At 36.7% G+C, this 21,597-nt stretch overlaps 2 protein-coding genes across 2 annotated transcripts; both read right to left on the bottom strand.

The window, feature by feature from the left end:
• Nucleotides 1–1,183: 1,183 nt before the first annotated feature.
• Nucleotides 1,184–5,664, bottom strand: LOC130239939 (E3 ubiquitin/ISG15 ligase TRIM25-like). Its single transcript, XM_056471322.1, has 6 exons — nt 5,085–5,664; nt 4,674–4,769; nt 2,062–2,295; nt 1,819–1,969; nt 1,583–1,621; nt 1,184–1,338 (listed from the first exon to the last, which is right to left on the bottom strand). The coding sequence occupies exons 1-6, from the start codon at nt 5,643–5,645 to the stop codon at nt 1,220–1,222; spliced, it is 1,200 nt and encodes a 399-aa protein (XP_056327297.1). The 5' UTR covers nt 5,646–5,664; the 3' UTR covers nt 1,184–1,219.
• Nucleotides 5,665–8,932: 3,268 nt separating this feature from the next.
• Nucleotides 8,933–18,004, bottom strand: LOC130239797 (E3 ubiquitin/ISG15 ligase TRIM25-like). The gene is made up of 7 exons (XM_056471122.1): nt 17,919–18,004; nt 14,963–15,615; nt 14,432–14,527; nt 10,679–10,912; nt 10,452–10,602; nt 10,234–10,272; nt 8,933–10,008 (listed from the first exon to the last, which is right to left on the bottom strand). The coding sequence occupies exons 2-7, from the start codon at nt 15,518–15,520 to the stop codon at nt 9,971–9,973; spliced, it is 1,116 nt and encodes a 371-aa protein (XP_056327097.1). The 5' UTR covers nt 15,521–15,615; nt 17,919–18,004; the 3' UTR covers nt 8,933–9,970.
• Nucleotides 18,005–21,597: the final 3,593 nt, after the last annotated feature.

Below are 21,597 nucleotides of genomic sequence, written 5' to 3'. Positions count from 1 at the left end.
CATTCATACGCACGCGAATGCGTCAGACTGAAAGCGCAGGGTCATGCGTCAAGTTTCGCAGGTTGCTGCGGTGCTCAAGCTTGGTGAACTCTGACCTGCGAAATCGCATCACTTGACTGCATGAGACCAATCGAGGATCAAAACATGACCTCTCTGAACAGAAATTTAAAACATGGAGCAAATCGCTTGCTTGTTTAATTTCTAAACATCTTGTTTAATCCCACCTCTTTTCGCAACGCCATAAGAGAATTTCGCACACATAAACTCTAGTGTGACCACAGCTTAAGAACTTCTCAAACACAAACACTGTTGCTGAGTCTTGTTATCTGTTATAGTGACATTACAATGCGTTTCCTTTGTCTTGCTTTACTGTGTTTTTAATCATTGCCTAGTTTATTTGTTTAATCCTGTTTGCTGCCTGTCTCTGACCATATGCCTGCCTATTGACAATGATTCTGAATTGCCTCATACATCTGTTTGCCATTGTGTTGACCATTGCTGGCATGACCTCACTAATAAACCTGCAGGTGGATCCACACCCCTGTTGTCAGTGTCACATCCCTGGTTACAATAAGAAACACAACAAGCTATTAACATTATTTTTTCATTGTTAAAGTAAACTATCATCAGGTTCTCGTTTTAAGTAACCATATGATCCTGACCTGCTCCTCCTGTTAGATCAGTTTATGTACAGTAATATCATCAGATGATTGCTACTAAATGCATTTTTTTACAGCAAAGAGGTTTACTGTAATGCAAAATTGTCCCAGTTATATAGGTAACCCACGTTACCTGAAGTATGGAATGAAAATGCCGCGTCAGAACCACGCTTTAAGGGGGATCGCTAGATGACCAATCATTCTGAAGAGTAAATTTATTAAATAAATAACTTATTTAATAAATACATTTTAAAAAGTTGTATGAGAAAATACACCAGTGAAAACGAATAAAAAAATATTATTAATGTGTAAACATAAATATATATTCAGACCCTCATGGTTTACACATTTAAAATGGTTAAACATTTCTAAATAAACTTAATTGTCTAATTGATGAAATAATATTTTATCAAAATTCTTATCCACGTTATTAGTATGTGTTGTAAATTCAACAATTAACACACACGCACATACACACATAACCATTTCCCCCAAACAAGGAAAAGATCTTCCACTTTAAATGGTTGCATTTTTACAATATTTTAATCATAGCACCATCTTCATTCTGACAAACAACCAGGGGATAAAGAAGCTACATAAGATGCAGGAGCTTCAGAGGATTCAGGGGCTTCAGAGGATTCAGAGGCTTCGGATGATTCAGATGAATCAGATAACAATCCTTAATTAAAAAAAGAAAAGAAACCATAGTCATTTATAGGGTCTGGCACCCAAACGCATGAGGTTTTGTGCTAAACGTATAGGCTTAACGATGGACACCAAAGTAAAAATTTTAATAGCATTTTTTAAATAAACTCTAAATATTAAAAGATGAAAAGAGTAAATATATTGGATGAGTTTCTTTATTACAAAGTAAAGAATACATGAATGGTTATACATTAAATTAGGTTTACAAAAATACTCACTGATTTTCCACAAGGGCTTGATAATGTGGACATCAGCAACTACAGTATATAGAAAGACAAGAATAATTTTATGGCACCAAGGTTTTTGTGAAATCACTTGGGTGCTCCTCAAATTTCAAACAAGCTGACACAACATATAACACTTTACCTTTTGGTGTACCAGCATCATATTATGGCACACTTTGGTACATGCTCTATTTGAGAAAGTTTAAACTGTTTGTGGCAGCGTTATTTACCTTTGTTTGATATTTTGCCCATGTGCTCCTCACAGACTTCATCCAGTTTTCTTTTCAGCTTTGAGACAGATTCATCTACTTTCTCAAATGTTATAAGATCATTAACATCACTGGGTAAGACACACAGTCTGGGAGAAAGGGAAGAGAAATTCTGCAAATTTGGGGAAAAGAGAACAAATTCAATAGCAATGCCAGCATTTCCTAAAACACAAATCCATCCTCTATAACACTTTTTATTTATACCTGGAAGAAATAAATGTGATCCTCTGTGTGTAAAATCTGCTCCAGTTTAACACTCTGGTTCTGAAGATTGCTCATCTCCTGTTCCTGTTTCTGTATGTAATCCGTAACTTGTTGAGTCTCCTTTTTCTCCTGAGCTCTGATCTTTTCTCTTACTTCAGTTCGTTTTTTTGTAAGGGATCGGATGAGTTCAGTGAAGATCCAGTCACTGTGCTCCACTGATGCCTGTGCAGAGCTCTGTCAGGACACAGAAACAGGAGACATGGAGCATTGTAATTTGAATAAAATCCGAAAGAAAATGCTTTATGTAAACACCTCCATCGCAATAAAAATCTTCAAACCGAATGAATTGATAACTGGTTTGAGAAAGGTGGAATAAACTTTTTTTTAATAAACCAAATTAATTATTGCCCTTAATTATTACTTCCAATTGATCTTGTTTGTCTTATTCCCTTTTAAGTTCTCTGTTGGTTGATTTGGTGGCGTCAGGCCTTTAAATCAGACGGAAGCGGACCTATCGTGATCCCTCATTCCTCCACACCACCTCAGTTTTTGACGGCTTTGTTGTTGTGTTCTCCTTTATGCTTTCCTTTTGATATTTGTTTGGAGTGGTGAGCTCCAACCCGCTTTAGGTTTGTTTGGTTTTTATTTACTATGTTGTTGGGCTCCTCATCTCTTGTCATTTTGGATTGTTTTGCTGGTTATGTTAGGTTTATAAATGATTTATCTGGAGCACTTTGGCTGTTGTTTATTTATGTTACGTTGTCTTTGGCTCACGAGTCGTATTTAAATTAGGGACCGTAACACTTGCTACGCCTGTCAAGCTTTCGTGCCTGGCACGTCTATTACAATGTATATGCGCCAGTGTGCGACATTGATATAATTAGTCATTTTTGGCGAACAGTGATATCAAACAGTGTCAAACAGTGATAGAAAGCCAGACAAAAAAGGACTGCAGAATGCATTACAGGGGTATATTCATGACATAATACGCAACCGATTAGAAAATAATTTAATCAAAATTGAAGCTAGGTTAGCCTAGCCGCCTCATACGCTGACTATTCAACAGCTTAGTTCATGCACAGCAGGAGAGATGACATTTACAAATCATCTAATAATAACAAATTAAACCGTGATTTCTCTTTTTTTAGCCAAAAGCCTGATAGATTAATTGTTGTGCAATGAAATATAGTGTTACTAACCGACAAGGAAACACATATGGACAGTGCTTTATATAATTAATTCATAGAAAGAGCAGCCAGAAAGGGGAAATTGATGTATTTGTGCTGAATATTAGCATCATTGACCCATTGTAATAACTGGATGACAGAGACAATGTTAGGATCCAAGTGTAGGTTTATTCGGTAGTCAGGCAAGCAAGGGTCAACACAGGTGCAAATAGATGAATAAAGGCAAATCCAGAATCGTAGTCACTATAACAGGTGAGAGGTCAGAAGGCAGGCAGTGAACAGGGACAAACGGACAAACTTGGCAAGGGTCAAAACACAGAGAAACAAGACTAAGGAAAACGCGTTGAATTGTCACTATACAGGTAAACAAGACTCGGCCAGGAAGTGAGTGTGTGTGCTGCTAAAATAGTGTGTGTGATTAGTCCAGAAGCAGCATCAGCTGTGGGAGTCCAATCAGTGGAGACTTGGAGCAGGTGTGTGTGTGTGTGGCATGACTGAATTTGTAGTTCATAAGATGTAGTCCATGTGAAAGTGAGTTACCAGCAACCTCTGGTGGTTAGAGATCGCTGGTAATCATGACACCCATAACAATCTACAGTACATATAACTGTCAGTATGTTTGTGTACTCTTTATACTGTTTCTATTCTATTTGCAGTTAAGTGGAATAAATAAATAAATTGAAATACAAATCAAAGTATAAATAGCAGAAGTGAACAAATAGATTTTCCCTACCAGCAAAGATTAATCAGACACCAAATGTAAAACAGACACTAACCCACTATCACCAATGACTAAATCTCCAAAAGACCAACAAAAACATTGGTGAATTGTAGCTCTGACATGAACATGAGGGTTATGCATGACTGAAAAACAGCTGCGGGTGAAGTATATTGATTGCAAGTGCTCAGATTGTGATCGCATCTCGGTTTTGTTCTGTTGATATGTAATTTCAAATATTCGTTGCTTGAAACAGATGGAAATATGATTGCTATTAGGAGGACTCTGGCGAAGGCTAAAACGGAACAGTGCTCATAATGTTGAACAAAAAAAAGAAAAAAAAATAGCTGGGAAACATAACCTGCTTTGTATTCTTGTAGGAAAAACAGTTTAGATATGTAAAACAAAACCAACGTAACTCCGCTCCTTTAGCGCCCTTCACAGAGCTTGATCCACGCTGGCATTTTTCCTCTTGGGTTTTAGGTTTTGAAAAGGGAAAAAATTCCACCACCCTGTCCAAACTTTAAGGATACCGGGTGTCAGATTTGCACAATCCATTTGCACAAAGCTTTGGCTTGTTTCCCTCACTCGAAAGCTTGACAGAGCACCTGCGCGTAGCTACAGTTGCTAAGCCACGATTGGTGGGTGGTGTTTTTGGGTGTGGCTTAGCGAAGGGTCAATTGTCTTAAAATATGAGTCCCACTTACCTTGTGAAAATCCAAAGGCTTCCTAAATGCTTGAAGATTCTTGTGTATGTCTGTGATTTTCCTAGTGAATTCCATTTTGTTAATTTTCAATTTCTCCTGTGTTTGAACAAACAATAAGAATTATTTGTCTGAGTAACTTATGAAATAACAAACATTTATAATAATACTACAACTAATAAAACGAAAACTACTGAATAAAACCAGTTTTATGGAAAGTAGTTCTTTCATATGCTTCCTGCTCATATGAAAAAATCCAAATACATCCAAATATTACTTATTGACTTAAAATAACTGAGATAAAATATTCACACATTTTTTATTTTATGTGTTACAGGCTACATTTGCAGTATAGCACAGTGTTTTTTTTTTTTTTTTTTTTGCTATTATTAAATACATATAACCTCATCTTACCTTTTCTTTTGCCATTTCAGTTATGGCTAAGACAGTCTTATGTCCACTGTGCTGATCTCCCAAACAAAGCACACAAATACATTTCTTGTCATCATAGCAGTAAATCTCCAGAGCTTTATGATGTTGAGGGCAGATCTGCTGCTGTAGATTTGCTGAAGCGTTCACCAGCTTGTGCTTTTTCAAAGCTTCAGAGTCACAATGAGGCTGAAGGTGAGTTTGACAGAAGGACGCCAAACACACCAGACAAGACTTGACGGCTTTGAGTTTCCTTCCTTTACAAACATCGCACTGCACATCTCCACGTCCAGCTGGAACGTCCTGCTTCCTTTCTTCCAAAATGCCAGCGAGAACAGTGCTTCTGCCAAGACTTGGCCTTTGCCTGAATGTCCTCCTACATGTTGGGCAGCTGAAAACTGGTTTAAGAGATTCCTGATCCCAGAACCCCTTAATACAGTTCATACAGAAACTGTGCCCACAAGATGTAGTCACTGGATCCTTAAACAGCTCCAGACAGATGGAACAGTCAAAAGGATTCTGAACATCAGATAAATATTCTGCCATTTTAGTCCTTTCTCTCCCCGTGAACTGTTCAATAACAGGGTGTGTTCTGAGAATGGAAATAACAGGGAGTGGCTTATGCAAAGTAAACAAATGTAAGATTTCCACCAAAAAAGTCAAATCAATCAATAAATAAATTAATATATACTGGTTAAATAAATAACTAATTATAACTTTTATCTGACTGGTGTAGTAACAATTACAGATTTGTATGAATAAAGGATGAATAGGTTGACAAACCTGACTAACTAGTTACAGTTTGCAATGAAAAACAGACCAAAGAAGCAAAAGTGAAAGAAAAAAACAACATTACTAAAATTCATTCAACAGTTCACACTTAGCTGATAATCCATCAAAAGCTTGTTTGGCATGCTGTCCCGGGAGAGAGCCCTGAGCTCAAGGGATCCTCGAGACCAGAGCTCCCTCTTGTTCGCAGAGCGAGAGGGGAGCTTGAGCTCAGGTGGACCTCAAAAACTCCCCGGCTGCAGTAGCTAAGGGAACACTTAAGAAGAAGGGAGCTAGACAAGTGCCTGATTTGCTAAATCTGTTATGCATTATGTATATTTTTTGGAAGGTGGGAGGAAGCCGGAGAACCTGGGGGAAACCAGCGTGGACACTGGGAGAATATACAAACTCCTCACAGAAACACCTACCGACCTGGCAGGGAACAGGGCCGGCGGTGTTCTTGCTGTGGGGCTAACAGTGCTAACCACTGGGCCACCGTGCCAACCGATCTATGGTAAAGGAGGAGAGTGGGGAGGAAGGGGGGTTTCTTATAGACGAAGATAAATGTGGACTAAAGACTGTGGTTATGTATAGTAACTTAGGAATCATATGATTGGGAGATCATGATTAGCTAATGCGAGACCGGCTGTGATAAATCATAACCATGTGATCCTCTCGAAATTAGTTTATAAATAACATTTACATTTACATTTAGTCATTTAGTCATAAATGAAAGTTAAGTTATTAAAATAAAAATAAACTTCACTTAATCCAAATAAACATGGCTACAGGTTCAATTTCATTTTTATTTGTACCTATGGTCAAACTAGTTTTTCTGTGTTATAAGTTCTCGCATCCTTTACATTGTAAAGACACTCAGAAATAAAAAATTGTCTCTGGGGTGGTACCTTTGTGTATGGGGGTGGTGAATGTGTTCCCTTATACACTGAAAAAATGTTGCATGCAAAACTGTTGCAAACAATTTATTTGTGTTGAATTTAAACAAACAAATTAAATTGAGCAATGTTCAACTTAATTTGTTTGTTTAAACTCAGCCCAAATAAATTGTTTACAACCACTTAACATAAAAAAATTGAGTAAATCCAAGGAATCATCTTTGAATAATTTTTTTCAGTGTAGTAGCTTAAAGATACAAAAGTGTACCCTAAAGGTGCAGTGTCAGAAAACAAATAGAAGTAAAGCACTGATAGAAAGAACTGCATAACTACAGTAACAAAGTATTTTACTTGTTCCCATTGTTTTGTAACCTTTGCTTTGTGATGGTTGTTCATGAGCCCAAGAGCTGTGTAACTGTAGTTGTTCTTTAGAAAAATTCTCTATATCCTGCAGGATTTTTAGTATGTTTTGCAGATTTGAACCCATTCCAGCATTGACTGTATGATTGTGAGATCCATGTTTTCACATTGAGGACAAAAAAGGGACCCAAACACATCTATTAAAATTATTCAATCCAATGATTCACAATGCATCAAGAGCCGAAGTGAAAACATGTTGAAGGTCAAGTTCAAGGTAAATTGTACTTATTTTCTCTTCTAGGAAACATGTATGTATCTTGTCATCTTTGGAGAGCTGTATTAAATAGGGAAAAATATTTAAAAAATTAAGAAGAACAGTTTGGAAGAACACCTCTGCTACCATATTCATGTAATTCACTAAATGCTAATATTGTAGGCAACCTTTTTTGATGTAACAGGTAGACTCCACATTATAAATGAATAAATAAAATAATCCGAATACACATGGTAGGATACAATGACGTATATACAATTAAAATGCTCCTGAAATTAGAAAAAATGTAGGGCGGTGCATGATTTTGTCCTTTGGAAACCAACTGCATCACTGGAAGATGGGCATTGCCAACAAAATAAATGAAGATTGACAAATGGGCAGAGGGCAGAAATGAGACACTCACTGATAGTCCCGCATCTAAAGACGTTCCATATGACCAGAGGTGAAGAAATGTCATGGGGAAGGGGGATGGGAAGATTATGATATTTAATTAAAGATTATGAGGGCAAATTATTGTTATTATGTTTATAAAATAACGAAGTGGACAGGAGCATTGTTTAAAACAAGCACTACTATATACATATGAAAATAAGAAGAGTAAATTTTGAGATTTCACGCCAAAAAAAAATCTTTTTTTCACTGCACATCATATTTTCCCGCACTTAATTATGCTTTTGATTTGCATTATGGGACCTTGATCTGTCCTCCAATATCTTTTGATGTTGAAAAGTTTGTAAAAGTGACTTTTATTGACATTTTTATTAGTTTATTAGTTTATATTGTCCGAGTTGGTGTTGTAATTTACAGTATAAAAACCTGGTAATAAGCTGCTATTACAGTTGTACAGACACCATTCACTCTCAGAAATATAGGTACAAAACCTGTCACTGGGGTGGTACCTTTTCAAAAAGGTACACTTTTGTACCTTAAAGGTACATATTAATATCTAAAAATTACAAATAAGTACCTCATAGTACCTTAACGATACAAAAGTGAACACTAAAGGTACCAAGTTGTACTTTTAAGTTACCAATGTGTACATTTAAGGTATTTAATGGGTTGGTGTTGTAATTTATGGTACAAAAACCTGGTAATAGGCTGCTAGTACAGTTTCTGTTATTTTACAGACTTATATCTCTATATATTATGTCTTAATATTTTGTCTCAAACTACTAAAATGTCAATAAAAGTCATTTGTTGAACTGCAGATTTGAATTTTCAACATCAAATGTCGACAGAGGAGAGATCAATATCCTATAATGCAATTCACAAGCGTAAATAAACCCATGAATCACAAAATCCAGAATCTGTTAAGTAATATATATATATATATATATATATATATATATATATATATATATATATATATATATATATATATATATATATATATATATATATATATAAAATACTTCCAGAATGTTGTAATAGCAGAATAAATCCCGACATTATTGGCAACCTGATACTTTATCCCTCTTACACAGCTACTTGCCACAAAACATAAAAATTAGACACAAATATTGTTCTGAGCTGTAATAGTTTATTAATTATTTAATTAAACGCAAAGTTGACAGGAACAAAAAAAAAAGCTGATGGAGTTGCAGGAACCTGTGCATTATTCAGTCACAAAGATGGCGCCAAACACAAAGCTGACAGAAACGAAACTGGCTCAAAAAAGCATAGACATATCATTCATTCACAAGATGGCACCAAACAGTCCACAACAGTCTAAAAAAGTGTGCCATGACAGACAAGCAGATACAAATGTACATGGATGTAAGCATACGGATTTGAATGTTTTCATTGACTGTCAAAGTGAATTTTCAAATGAGCCTGTGTTAATTGGGTTGTTGCCTTGCAATAACATACATGTACCTTGAAATGTCTTTAATTTGAGAAAAATTAGAAGCCTGTTTAATTAGTCTGTTGCCTTGTCTTTTTGTCCCTAATCTTGGCAGGTTTTCTGTCCCAACCTGCTTGACCTGAAGTCTGGCCTGTTCTGACCAGCCTGTTCTCCTGACGTGCACCCACACAATACTCCCTACAATATAATCATGAAGTCTTATCATCAATCCCTCACCAGCTTGTTCTCCTGCAGTCACCCTGTCCTATTGAGTCTTGCTTCCACCGATTTGTGCTCCCAACTTTCATCAGAAATTCAAAGTTGATCCAACATAGTTTAAGCCATAGGTCTCAAACTCAATTCCTGGAGAGCCGCAGCTCTGCATGGTTTTGCTCCAACCCTATCAAACACAGCTGATCCAAATAATGAAGGTGTTTGTGGCTCTTTTGAACACTCCAGGAATTGAGTTTGAGACCTATGGTTTAAGCACTGAAATTCATGGCTTCCACACTCAAATACAACACATTTCCATTTTTTTTTTCAGGTGATGTCATAAGACCAGCATGCCTTATAAAGTCATTATGGTTGGAGTTATGACAATATGTTGGTTATAGCACCACCTAGTGCTGGGAAATGACACTTCCATGCTCAAAAGATACACAGTCTAGCATAAAGAATCCTGGTTTATGTATTTGATGTTGGGAAAATCTCTGAAATGCCCAGACAGGCTTCATTCCAAATCATCATCAGAGGAATCATAGAGGGAACCTTTAAAAAAAAAAAAAAAAACAGATATGCAGTAAAGGTAAGCATAATGTGAGACACTTCAAGGTTCGACTTTAATTAAATATTTATTAAACTGTAAGTGTAAAAAGAAATTGGATGAGTAAACGTATTGGAAAAGTCACTTTCAAAAAAACTGAAGAAAAAGGAACAAATAAATAAGGACTAAAATGATGAATTGATAAATTAAATATGCTTGGAAATACTTACAATTTAAAATTAAGGGTCGGATGATGTGGACATCAGTAACTATGAAGAAAGACATAAGGAATTATTTTACGACACCACAGTTATTTCAAGTTTCTTACTAGCTGACACAACATTCAGCACTTTAGATGCAATAGATCAATAGAACATCATGGCACACAGTACACTTTGATAAGTGCTGTATTTGTAAAAGACTGAATGCTTTGTGGCTGTTATTTCACCTTTCTTTGATATTTTTTTCATGTGCTCTTCACAGAGTTCATCCAGTTTGTTTTTCAGCTCGGAGACAGATTCTTCTACTTTTTCAAATGTTATGAGATCATTCACATCCTTGTGTTCGATATGTGGAGGCGAAAAATGGGAAGAGTCATTCTGCAATATGGTTGAGGGGTTAATGTTAGCATTTCATAAAACAGAAGCAAGCAAACCTCTATAATACTTATCATACCTGGAAGAAATTAATGTGATCCTCTGTATTTAAAATATGTCCCAGTTTATCAATCTCCCTTTTAAGACTGATGATCTGCTGCTTCCAGTACTGCATGCAATTATTAATCTGATCAGTCTCATTCTTCTCATGAGCTCTGATCTTCGCTTTCACTTTATTGCGTTTTGTCTGAAGGGATCGGATGAGTCCACTGAAGATCCTGTCCGTGCTTTCCACTGCTGCCTGTGCAGAGCTCTGTCAGAACGTAGAAACACAGGATATTTTTTTTCTTAACCATTTTTATTCTTATCCTACAAACTGGAACAGCAGGAAATTTAATATAGTTAACATTTTATGTTAGTGTGTAATATTTTTATGTTATAAATGGTTGTTTTTGAATCATAAATTGTTCTGTAGGGGTAAAGCCGGCAGCTAGCTTTCTGCAACTCTCACATGGTCGCCCACTGAAGCTAAGCAGGGCTGCGCCTGGTCAGTACCTGGATAAGAGACCATATGGGAAAACTAGGTTGCTGCCGGAAGTGGTGTTAGTAAGACCAGCAGGGGGTGCCCAACCTGTAGTCTGTGTGGGTCCTAATGCCCCAATATAGTGAAGGGGACTCTATGCTGCTCAGTGAGCTCCGTCTTTCGGATGAGACGTTAAACTGAGGTCCCGACTCTCTGTGGTCTTTAAAAATCCCAGGATGTCCTTTGAAAAAAGAGTAGGGGTTTAATCCCGGCATCTTGGTCAAATTTGCCCTCTGGCCTCTGTCCATCATGGCCTCCTAACCATCCGCATATGATAATTGGCTTCATCACTCTGTCTCCTCTCCACCAATCAGCTGGTGCGTGGTGTGTAGTCTGGCGCAAAATGGCTGCCGTTGGCCAGGTGGATGCTGCACACTGGTGGTGGATGAGGAGATTCCCCCCAAAAATGTGTAAAAAGCTTTGAGTGTCCTGAAAAGCGCTATATAAATGTAAGCAATTATTATTATTATTATTATTATTATTATTATTATTAAAGGAAAGAGGAACACTAGTGAAGGGAGTTACGTGAGTATTTGAATGGGGGTAAAACAGATACAAACTTAAAAATAGCATGTGTGGAAATATACATTTATATAATCTAATTTTAAATGAACAATAATCTACATATAACTGAAAAGTTATATTCTTCGTTTTTTTTATTATATAATTTCATTAACAGCCCAGCCGTTAGAGACATTAAACCTTTGTCTTTCTGGCTACATGCTAAGCCAAAGTGATGCAAATGCTACGGGCAGGCTTTTAACGACTCTGCCTTTGTCTTTGGGTGATACTTTCAGGCCAAAGAAACCAACTTTTGTTGATTAACTTGTGTGGTCAGTTGCTGGGCTGGATTCTAACACCTATATGCTGGTTATCATGCTGACTCCAATACTAAATTTGCATGCTTTGTTTAACCATCTCCCCTCCTCCTAAGAAGACGTTATAAACAGGATATTTGCCTTAATTCAGACTTGGACACATTGACTTCTTGAAGACGCTGTATGACTGCAGATTAACCAACACGTCTCAATGAAGGAATTCTGCTTGTTTCAAGTCTTCTGGACTAGGTTCTCTTCTATTCACTCATTTATTTGTTTATTTTTTACATTACATGCAATAAGGTAGCACTAATCAGTCAGTACGTTTACATGAAAATCAATACTCCAAAATTAATATGATTAAGACAAACCTCTAATTACCAAGTAAAGTAAGTAAAACCCAAATCTAATTAAGATGTGGGGTATTGCCATTTTAGTTGCATTATTGAAGTAGAGTACAGACATGTAAACACTGCAATCAAACTTTACCTCTGTGTAGAACTTTTGCATTTTGCAACAGAACACATGCATGGCAGTGGTCAGCTGTTTGACTCTAGCTTTATCTGAAATCAACCCCTGTTCCCTTAGGGCCGGGACACACAAAACCGACAATCAGCCATTGTGCTTTGTTGGTCCAGCTAGTTTATTTGGTTTGTTCCACACGTCGGTCCTCATTGGGTAAACGTAAGTGCTAGTTGGCCCTGATTCAGGGTGATGCAGCAAGTAAACAATTCAATCCAAGAGGGAACACAAAGCCACCAACTGTAATTTTGCTACATTTGTCAAATATTTGCAAACAATTTGAATTAGATGCTTATGGGCGAAACATACCCGGCCTCTCTGAAGACCTTGGGAGGGGTTCTGAAAAATGCTCCAATTGGGAACTCGATCGTTATACTGGGGGACAGTAATTCCTGGAGAGGCATGACTGGGAGCAATGACCTTTGCGGTCTGAATACAAGTTGTGTTCTGTTGATATCATTCAGTGCTGGCCACCATTTAGCTATAACAAACGGCGTATTTGAGCACAAAGGTGTCCATCAGCGCACATGGCACAAGGACATACTAGGACGGAGGTGGATGATCTTTGTGGTTGATCTCCGACCATATGTTAGAAGGGGCAGAGCTGTCAACTGATTACCACTTGGTGGTGAGTTGAATTCGCTGGCAGAAGGGAAAGTCAGACAGATCCAGCAGGCCCAAAAGTTTTGCGATGGTCAAGTGGAAACATCTGACAGTACCATGTGTCAGAGAAGTTTCTCCTCACTCCTAAAGAGATTTGACTAGATCCTGAGGGAGGCTGGGAAATTGACACAAAATGGTCTCTGATGCCCAACATGGCAGCAAACAAAAAACCCAGAAGTAATGGATGCCATCAAGCAGAAGGAGGAGTTCTACCAGACCTGGTTGGCTTCTGGGACTCCCGAGGCAGCTGATGGATACCAAAAGGCCAAGCGTGTTGTACTCCAGGTAGTCGCAGAAGCAAGAACTCATGCCTGGGATGAGTTTGGACAATAACTATCGGTCAGCCTTTAAAGATATTATAAAAAACCATCCCGCAATTCTGGAAGGGGAATAGTTCTTCACCAATACTATTTAAAGTGGAAGTGGTGGTAGATGAGATCTGCCCTGAGAACCTCAAGTCTCTGAATGCATTGAGACCATCTTGGCTGACCTCTTTAGCACTATATGGAGATGCTCTGTTAGAGGCTGTCCAGTCTTTGCATAACTGAAGCCAGAGCTTGGTTTGTATTGCCATAAATAATTCAAACTTGTTCTCGGTGCATGTTGGACTCTGGCAGGACTGCCCTTTGTCAACTGTTCTGTTCATTATTTTTATGAATAGACTTTTTAGGTAGAGCCTGTTGCAAGAGGAGGTCTAGTTTGAGGACAACAGAATTTTATCTCTGCTGTTTAAAGATAATGTTGTCCTGTTTGCTTTATCAGACCTTATCAATAAGAGAGCACCAGAACAGTTTGTTGTCATGTTTAACATGGCTGAAATAAGAATCAGCACCTTTAAGTCCGAGGCCATGGTGCTCAACTGTGACACCATCTCTAGGTTGAGGGAGAATCCTTGCCTCAGGTGGAGAAGTTCAAACAATTGTTTTTTGTTCAAAAGTGAGGGAAGGATCAGTTTCAGGTACCTCATGGATGCCTATAAGGGTAGGTGTTCCATTAATGTTCAACTAGGAGGAGGCCCCAGGGAAGACCCAGCAGATGCTGGAGGGACTATGTCTCACAGATTGCCTTGGAAAGCCTGGGGATCTCCTGGAAGTCTGGGTTTCCCTGCTAAGTTTGCTTCCCCCGCAAACTAGCCCCAGATAAGTGGTTGAAAATGGATGGATGAAAGTACTTTCATGCCATTTTTGTTTTTTTTAGCTTTGTAATCTTCATTTAAAACATATTTAAAGCTGTCAATCACTCTTACCTTATGAGAATCTGCAGCATTAATAAATGCCAGAAGCTTTTTGTTTATCTCATTGATTTGCTGAATGAATTCCCTCTTTTTAATTTTCAATTCCTCCTGTGGTTGAATAAACAATGAATGAGAATAGTTATTTTAAGTGACTTATGAAACAACAACAACAACAACAACAACAACAATAATAATAATAATAATAATAATTAAATACTAAACAAAACAATTTTCATACTATGGCTTTTTATTTTATTTTCATTTTTTCTTCAGCATAAAATGCCTACATATTGTTTTTATAAACTAACACATTCTTATGTTCTTATTTTTATATTTTTACTCAAAGCATATTAAGTTCTACAAGACCACATGAAAGAAAAATGAGGCTTTGTACTTTACAGTATCCTTTAATTAAATATCACTGCCTTTGGTGAATAAAATACATAATTGTATTTTTTATAGAGTTTGTCAATAGAGCGTACATACAGTTGGACTATTACAAAGCGCTTTGTATGCAGTTATTAAATACATATCTCATTTTACCTTTTTTCCAGCCATTTCAGCTGCAGCTGAGACAGTCTTATGTCCTCTGTGCTGACCCATACAGAGCACACATATACATTTCTTGTCATAATAGCAGTAAATCTCCAGAGCTTTATGATGTTGAGGGCAGATCTGCTGCTGTAGATTTGCTGAAGCGTTCACCAGCTTGTGCTTTTTGAAAGCTTGAGATTGATAATGAGGCTGAAGGTGAGTTTGACAGAATGACGCCAAACACACCAGACAAGACTTGATGGCTTTGAGTTTTCTTCCTATACAGACGTCACACTGCACATCTCCAGGTGCAGCTGGGACATCCTGCTTCCTTTCGTCTATAATGCCAGCGAGAACAGTGTTTTTGCTGAGATTTGGCCTTGGCCTGAATTCATTCCTGCATGTTGGGCAGCTGTAAACACCTCTTAAACATTGCTGATCCCAGAACGACTTAATACAGTTCATACAAAAACTGTGCCCACAAGATGTAGTCACTGGATTCTTAAACAGTTCCAGACAGATTGAACAGTCAAAAGCATTTTGAACATCAGATAAAGAGCCTGCCATTTTTGGTGTCTTTTTCTCCCAGTGAACTGTTCAATAACAAAGGTGTGTTATTCTGAGAATGGAAATTCAAGGTAATGGCTTCTGCATGATGAAGTCTGCAACAAAGTAGATTGAATGAATATTTACAGTCTAAAAGAGTTAAGAAGCTATATTTGTTATAGCACTACTTAGCACTTGACACTGACATTTAGGTTGTAATGTCCATGCATTTCTGCAAAAATTATTATTCCTGATTATTATTAATTTGCAAGTTTTCTGACAGATTTCTGTGGTTAAATTGTGTTCCTGACACACTTGTTTTATGGACAAAAGGTCGAACATGCAGTTACGATGCATGGGTTATAAAAGCAATAAAATGAATGGCAAAAATGTATATACCTTATAAATGTTAAGAAAGAATAATAAAAAGTGTTAGAAAGCAACCTGAATCACTTTTAAAAGGAAAATTAAGAAATCAAAGATTTACAAAATCCATGAAAAAATTTACAAAATCCAAAAGTGAAAAACAAGTGTTTTTATTTATTTGACTACAATTTATTTAGCAAAAAAAAAAAAGCATTGAAATACATGTTTGCTATTAACATTGGAACTGCACAGAACTCAAGGCATCCGCTGCACATATCCGTAAAACATATGCTGGATAAGTTGGCGGTTCATTCCGCAGTGCTGACCCCTGGTTAATAAAGGGACTAAGCTGAAAAGAAAATGAATGAATATATGAATATATATATATATATATATATATATATATATATATATATATATATATATATATATATATATATATATATATATATATATATACTTGCACAGTGTTGGGGGTAACACATTACAAGTAAAGCAAGTTACGAATAATATTACTTTTCTAAGTAATGAGTAAAGTAATGCATTATTTTAAAATAAAAGTAATAATATATTTGAGTTACTTTGTAAAAAATGTAATTTGAGTTACTTTTTACTTTAGTTAATTCGCTAATAAAAAATAAATTGCTGAATTAAAATGATCGTAGTCACGTTTAATCTCGCACACAATGAGAATGCAAGAACAGACAGAAATGAAAATGGCAGAGCCTTACATTTCTGCGATAGAAATATTTTCTTTATTTTGAACACATGGAAGAAAAGGTAAAGAGGATTATCTGAATGGACAGTGATTTTACTTTTTAATTAGACAAAAAGTACAAAAGTAGTAAACTCTTTGCTTTAAACTTTCATTAATCTGTACATACGGCATGTACAGCTTTGGGGTCAGGAAGTTCTCCAGGAAGATTTTCCTACATTCATTTTTTATGTATTTCTTAAAGGTAAATGAAGGTTATACAGTGTGTTGTTAATTGTAGAGCTACTCTATTTAAAAAAAAAAAAAGATGAAAGAAAAAAAAAACCCAGCAAGTTATGAAACAGATCAAGCCTCAGCCAGGCCATAAAAAGTAACTCAAAAGTAACATAACACATTACTTATCATAAAAAGTGACTAAGTAACGCAACTAGTTACTTTTTTGTGGAGTAACTCAATGTACAATATTGTAATGCACTAGTATCTAAAGTAACTTTCCCCAACACTATATATACATTGCCTTGTACTTGTTGCCTTGTACTTGTACATGTGTAATTGTACTTGTACATGTGTAATGATAATAAAGTTGAATCTAATCTAATATATATATATATATATATATATATATATATATATATATATATATATATATATATATATATATAAATAATATATACATTTTCTTTTGTAACCCTGTAACCCCTATGTAACTCACAGCTATTTGAAAATCTCAAATCCGAGGGTTCAAACAAAAAATAATAATTAATAAATAAATAAAATCTAATTATTGAAAAAAAAAATACAAAAAATAAATAAATAATTACCTTTAAAGTTGTCTAATGGAGTGCTTTAATCTTTGCCCAGCACTACATATTACTGGTCAAAATTGAGTTCTGATATATTTACAGAAGTAAGGTGTCAAAAAAAAGTCATGGAACAAGATCTTCACTTAATATTCTAACGATATTTGGCATAAAGGATTCTTATATGTAGCCTACTATAACTTTAAAACTCGCACCCTTCCGACACGCAAAAGATAATTTTTTAACTAATATAAATGGACATACTGTATGTTTCATGGAGAGTGCATATGGACACTTTCCTCTCTAACAGTTAGTCTTGTGCAACATTTGTTAAAGTATTTAAGTAGCATTATTATTAAACTAAAATCTAATTACCGGATCCTTTACAACATTAAACAGCAACATAAAATTGATTCTGCCAATGTCATCAAAATCTCAAGCAACCAAAGTTGGCAACATGTTTTTTAATTTAAAATTTCACAAGCAACACTGATTTATTAAGTTTAAGTTTACCTGTTGTAAAGTTAGACAGACTTACAATGTGGCTGCTATTCCACTGCCAACTGTGAGACTGAATATAAAAAAGCAACAAGAGAAACAGAAACGCGTATCGTGACTGCAGACATGCAATATACGCAATTTGGGTCCACAAAAAAAGAAAGAAAATGTTCAACAGGAAACAAATGTGGGCTGAGGAGAGGTGCAAAACCAAATTCTTCCTGCCACTAACTGTGCATTTAATATAATTGTGTGCAAGGCTTAACATTGATGTTATCAACTAATCAGAATCTGTGCAATATGGAATAAAGTATTTCTCAGTGCCTGGAAAAAATGTGTCTATTTTCATCCAGCAGTGATCATTATGAGATGCCTTTTTACATTTTTTTTGTTGATCTAGTACCTGTGATTGGTCTTCTTTTTTTTTTCAATTCACCTTTATTTGTATAGCGCTTATACAATGTAGATTGTGTCAAAGCAGCTTCACATAAAAGGTCACAGTAAATAGGAACAGTGTAGTTCAGTTTGTAGTGTTTAAGTTCAGTTCAGTTTAGCTCAGTTCAGTGTGGTTTAATAATCACTACTGAGAGTCCAAATATTGAAGTGCAAATCCAACGATGTGCAGCTCTACAGATCCCGAACCATGCAAGCCAGTGGCGACAGCGGAGAGGGAAAAAAAACTTCACTAATGGCGGAAGTGAAGAAAAAAACCTTGAGAGAAACCAGGCTCAGTTGGGCACGATCATTTTAATTTCTCCGCTGGCCAAACGTCTTGTGCAGAGCTGCAGTCTCAGTGGCGGAGGCTGGAAGCTGGCCTCAGCGAAGACTCATCTGTCCCTGGAGCGTCACAGGAATCAGTCTCATGTTATCCACTCCTCCATGACCACCACAGTAGTTGCTCAGGATTCGGCCAGGTCCAGGATATGGAAACCTTGGTATCATCTCGTCGTTGGTCTTGGATCGAATTAGTGACTCTGCATAGTCTGAGGGCCTCGGGAAGAGTATCCCCAGGTGGAAATGGAGAATAAAGAAAATAATTAGCGTAGCTGCTGTTCATAGTGTATAAAAACAAGATGCATAACCTGTGTGGAAGCCCCCTAAGTGGTGCACTAAGTGTATGCTTTACTGAACAGATTGGTCTTTAATCTAGTTTTGAATTGGGAGAGTGTGTATGAGCCTCGGACGTTATCAGGAAGGCTATTCCAGAGTTTAGGAGCTATAAATGAGAAGGCTTGACCTCCTTTACTCGACTTTGCTATTCTAGGTACTACCAGAAGCCCTAAGTTTTGAGACCTTAAAGAGTGAGTTGGATTGTAGCGAGACAGGAGGTTGGTTAAATAAACAGGAGCTAGATTATTTAAAGCTTTATATGTAAGAAGCAATATTTTAAATTCAATACGAAACTTAACAGGCAGCCAGTGTAAGGAGGATAAAATTGGTGTGATGTGATCAAATTTTCTAGACCTGGTAAGAACTCTGGCAGCTGCATTTTGTACTAATTTTAATTTTGTACAATTGTTAATAGAGGATGCTGGGCAGCCAGCAAACAGAGCATTGCAGTAGTCCAACCTAGAAGTCATAAAAGCATGGACTAGCTTTTCTGCATCTGAGATGGATAGCATACTTCGTAACTTAGCGATATTTCTCAGATGAAAGAAAGCAGTTTTTGTGACATGGGATATATGATTTTTAAAAGTTAAATTGCTGTCTAATATGACACCCAGATCTTTTATAGTAGAGCTAACGCTAACTTTGTATCCCTCTAATTGTAGGTCGAGTTGTGAGATCTGCTGTGTACAGGATTTAGGCCCAATAAGTAATAATTCTGTTTTGTCTGAGTTTAAGAGAAGATAATTGTTGGTCATCCAGTCTTTAACATCTTTAATACACTCAGTTAGCTTGGACAGATTAGACGTCTCGTCAGGTTTAGTAGAAATATATAATTGAGTATCATCTGCATAGCAGTGAAAGCTGATCCCATGTCTTCTAATAATGTCTCCCAGAGGTAGCATGTATATTGTAAACAGCAAAGGGCCTAAAACTAATCCTTGAGGCACCCCGTATTTTACTGGGCTGATTTGTGAAGGCTGTCCACTAATATTCACAAACTGGTAACGGTCAGATAAGTATGACTTAAACTATTGTAGGGCATGTCCCTGGACACCTGTAGACTTTAAGCGATTATTGAGGATACCATGGTCAATGGTTTCAAATGCCGCACTAAGATCGAGTAGAACTAATAGTGAGATGCACCCTTGGTCAGCAGCTAAGAGTAAATCATTGGTTATTTTCACTAATGCAGTTTCTGTACTGTGATGAGCTCTGAAACCTGACTGAAACACTCCAAAAACATTGTTGGTCTGCAGAAAGGAGCATAATTGAGCAGAAACAACTTTTTCTAGTATTTTAGATATAAATGGAAGGTTTGAAATAGGCCTATAATTAGCTAAGTTGCTGGGTTCCAGTTGTGGTTTCTTAATAATAGGTTTAATAACAGCTAACTTGTAAGGATTTGGAACATGGCCTAAAGATAAAGAAGAGTTGATAATGTTAAGAAGAGGTTCTCCTATAACAGGTAGCAATTCTTTCAGTAACTTTTTTGGAATTGGGTCCAATATACACGTAGCTGATTTAGAGCTATTTATAATTTTGTCTAGCTCTTCCTGTTCTATGATTTTAAAGCACTGTAGGTTATTTAGATTCAGAGACGTGTTTACTGGATCTGAAGTATAAGGCGGTGCAGAAAGTTGAATATCTCCTATTTTCTGTCTAAAGCCTTCTATTTTATCACTGAAAAAATTCATCAATTCATCACTACTAATTTGCGGTGTTTTGTTCCAAAGATGACCGATTATTTGTTAATTTAGCGATGGTGTTAAATAAGAATCTAGGATTGTTATGATTATTTTCTATCAGTTTGCTGAGGTGCTCAGCCCTGGCAGATTTTAAAGCCCTCCTATAGCTGGACATACTGTCTTTGTATGCAATTCTAAAGACTTCTAAATTAGTTTTTTTCCATTTACGTTCCAGGGCACGGGTTGCTGTTTTGAGAGCGCGGGTATGACTCTGAGCTCTTCCTGTTTTCACTGTGGTCCTTTAAAAGCGGATCCGCACATAAGCTGTGTTTTCAAATGTGGGTTTGCAAAGCACTGGGGATTTCACACGTGCTCCTGCCTTTTAACATTTAAAGATCTGTGTACTTCTGCACTCAAAGTCTGTTCACTGAATTTCTTGAAGATACTGTAAGAAGCTAAATTATCATATGCATTTGTTTATATGACAAAACATGTCTTTTTGACTTAAGAAGGTCCATACTGACTCCACAGGCAGATACTGATAAGATCAGGGCCTGGTGTGTGGACTTTGGGGGTTTTACGATGTGGTCACATGTTGATTGGTCAGTTTGAATGTCTCAGCATTTGGGCTTTAGTCACATGGTCAAGAAAGATACAAAATAGGTGGTAAAACGCTGCTCTGTCTCTTTACCTGGCCTGTCTTTTCCTGGTCTGCTTTACTGCTCTGGTCCTCTCCTCCTCTGGAGTCTATCTTCTCTGACTCTACTGCAATCAGGCTAACTTCTGGGCCTGCTCTCTTTGTCTCTCTCTCCCTCCCCCTGTGTCTCTTCTTCTACCTCTGGTAACTTTAATTTTACATTTAAGCTGGGTACAATTTATATCATATGCTTTATCATTTCATATTTGATCATTTTATACAGTTAT

Source organism: Danio aesculapii, chromosome 13 (assembly GCF_903798145.1).
Source record: "Danio aesculapii chromosome 13, fDanAes4.1, whole genome shotgun sequence".
NCBI lineage: Eukaryota > Metazoa > Chordata > Actinopteri > Cypriniformes > Danionidae > Danio > Danio aesculapii.
This window is presented reverse-complemented; position numbering and strand designations above follow the sequence as displayed.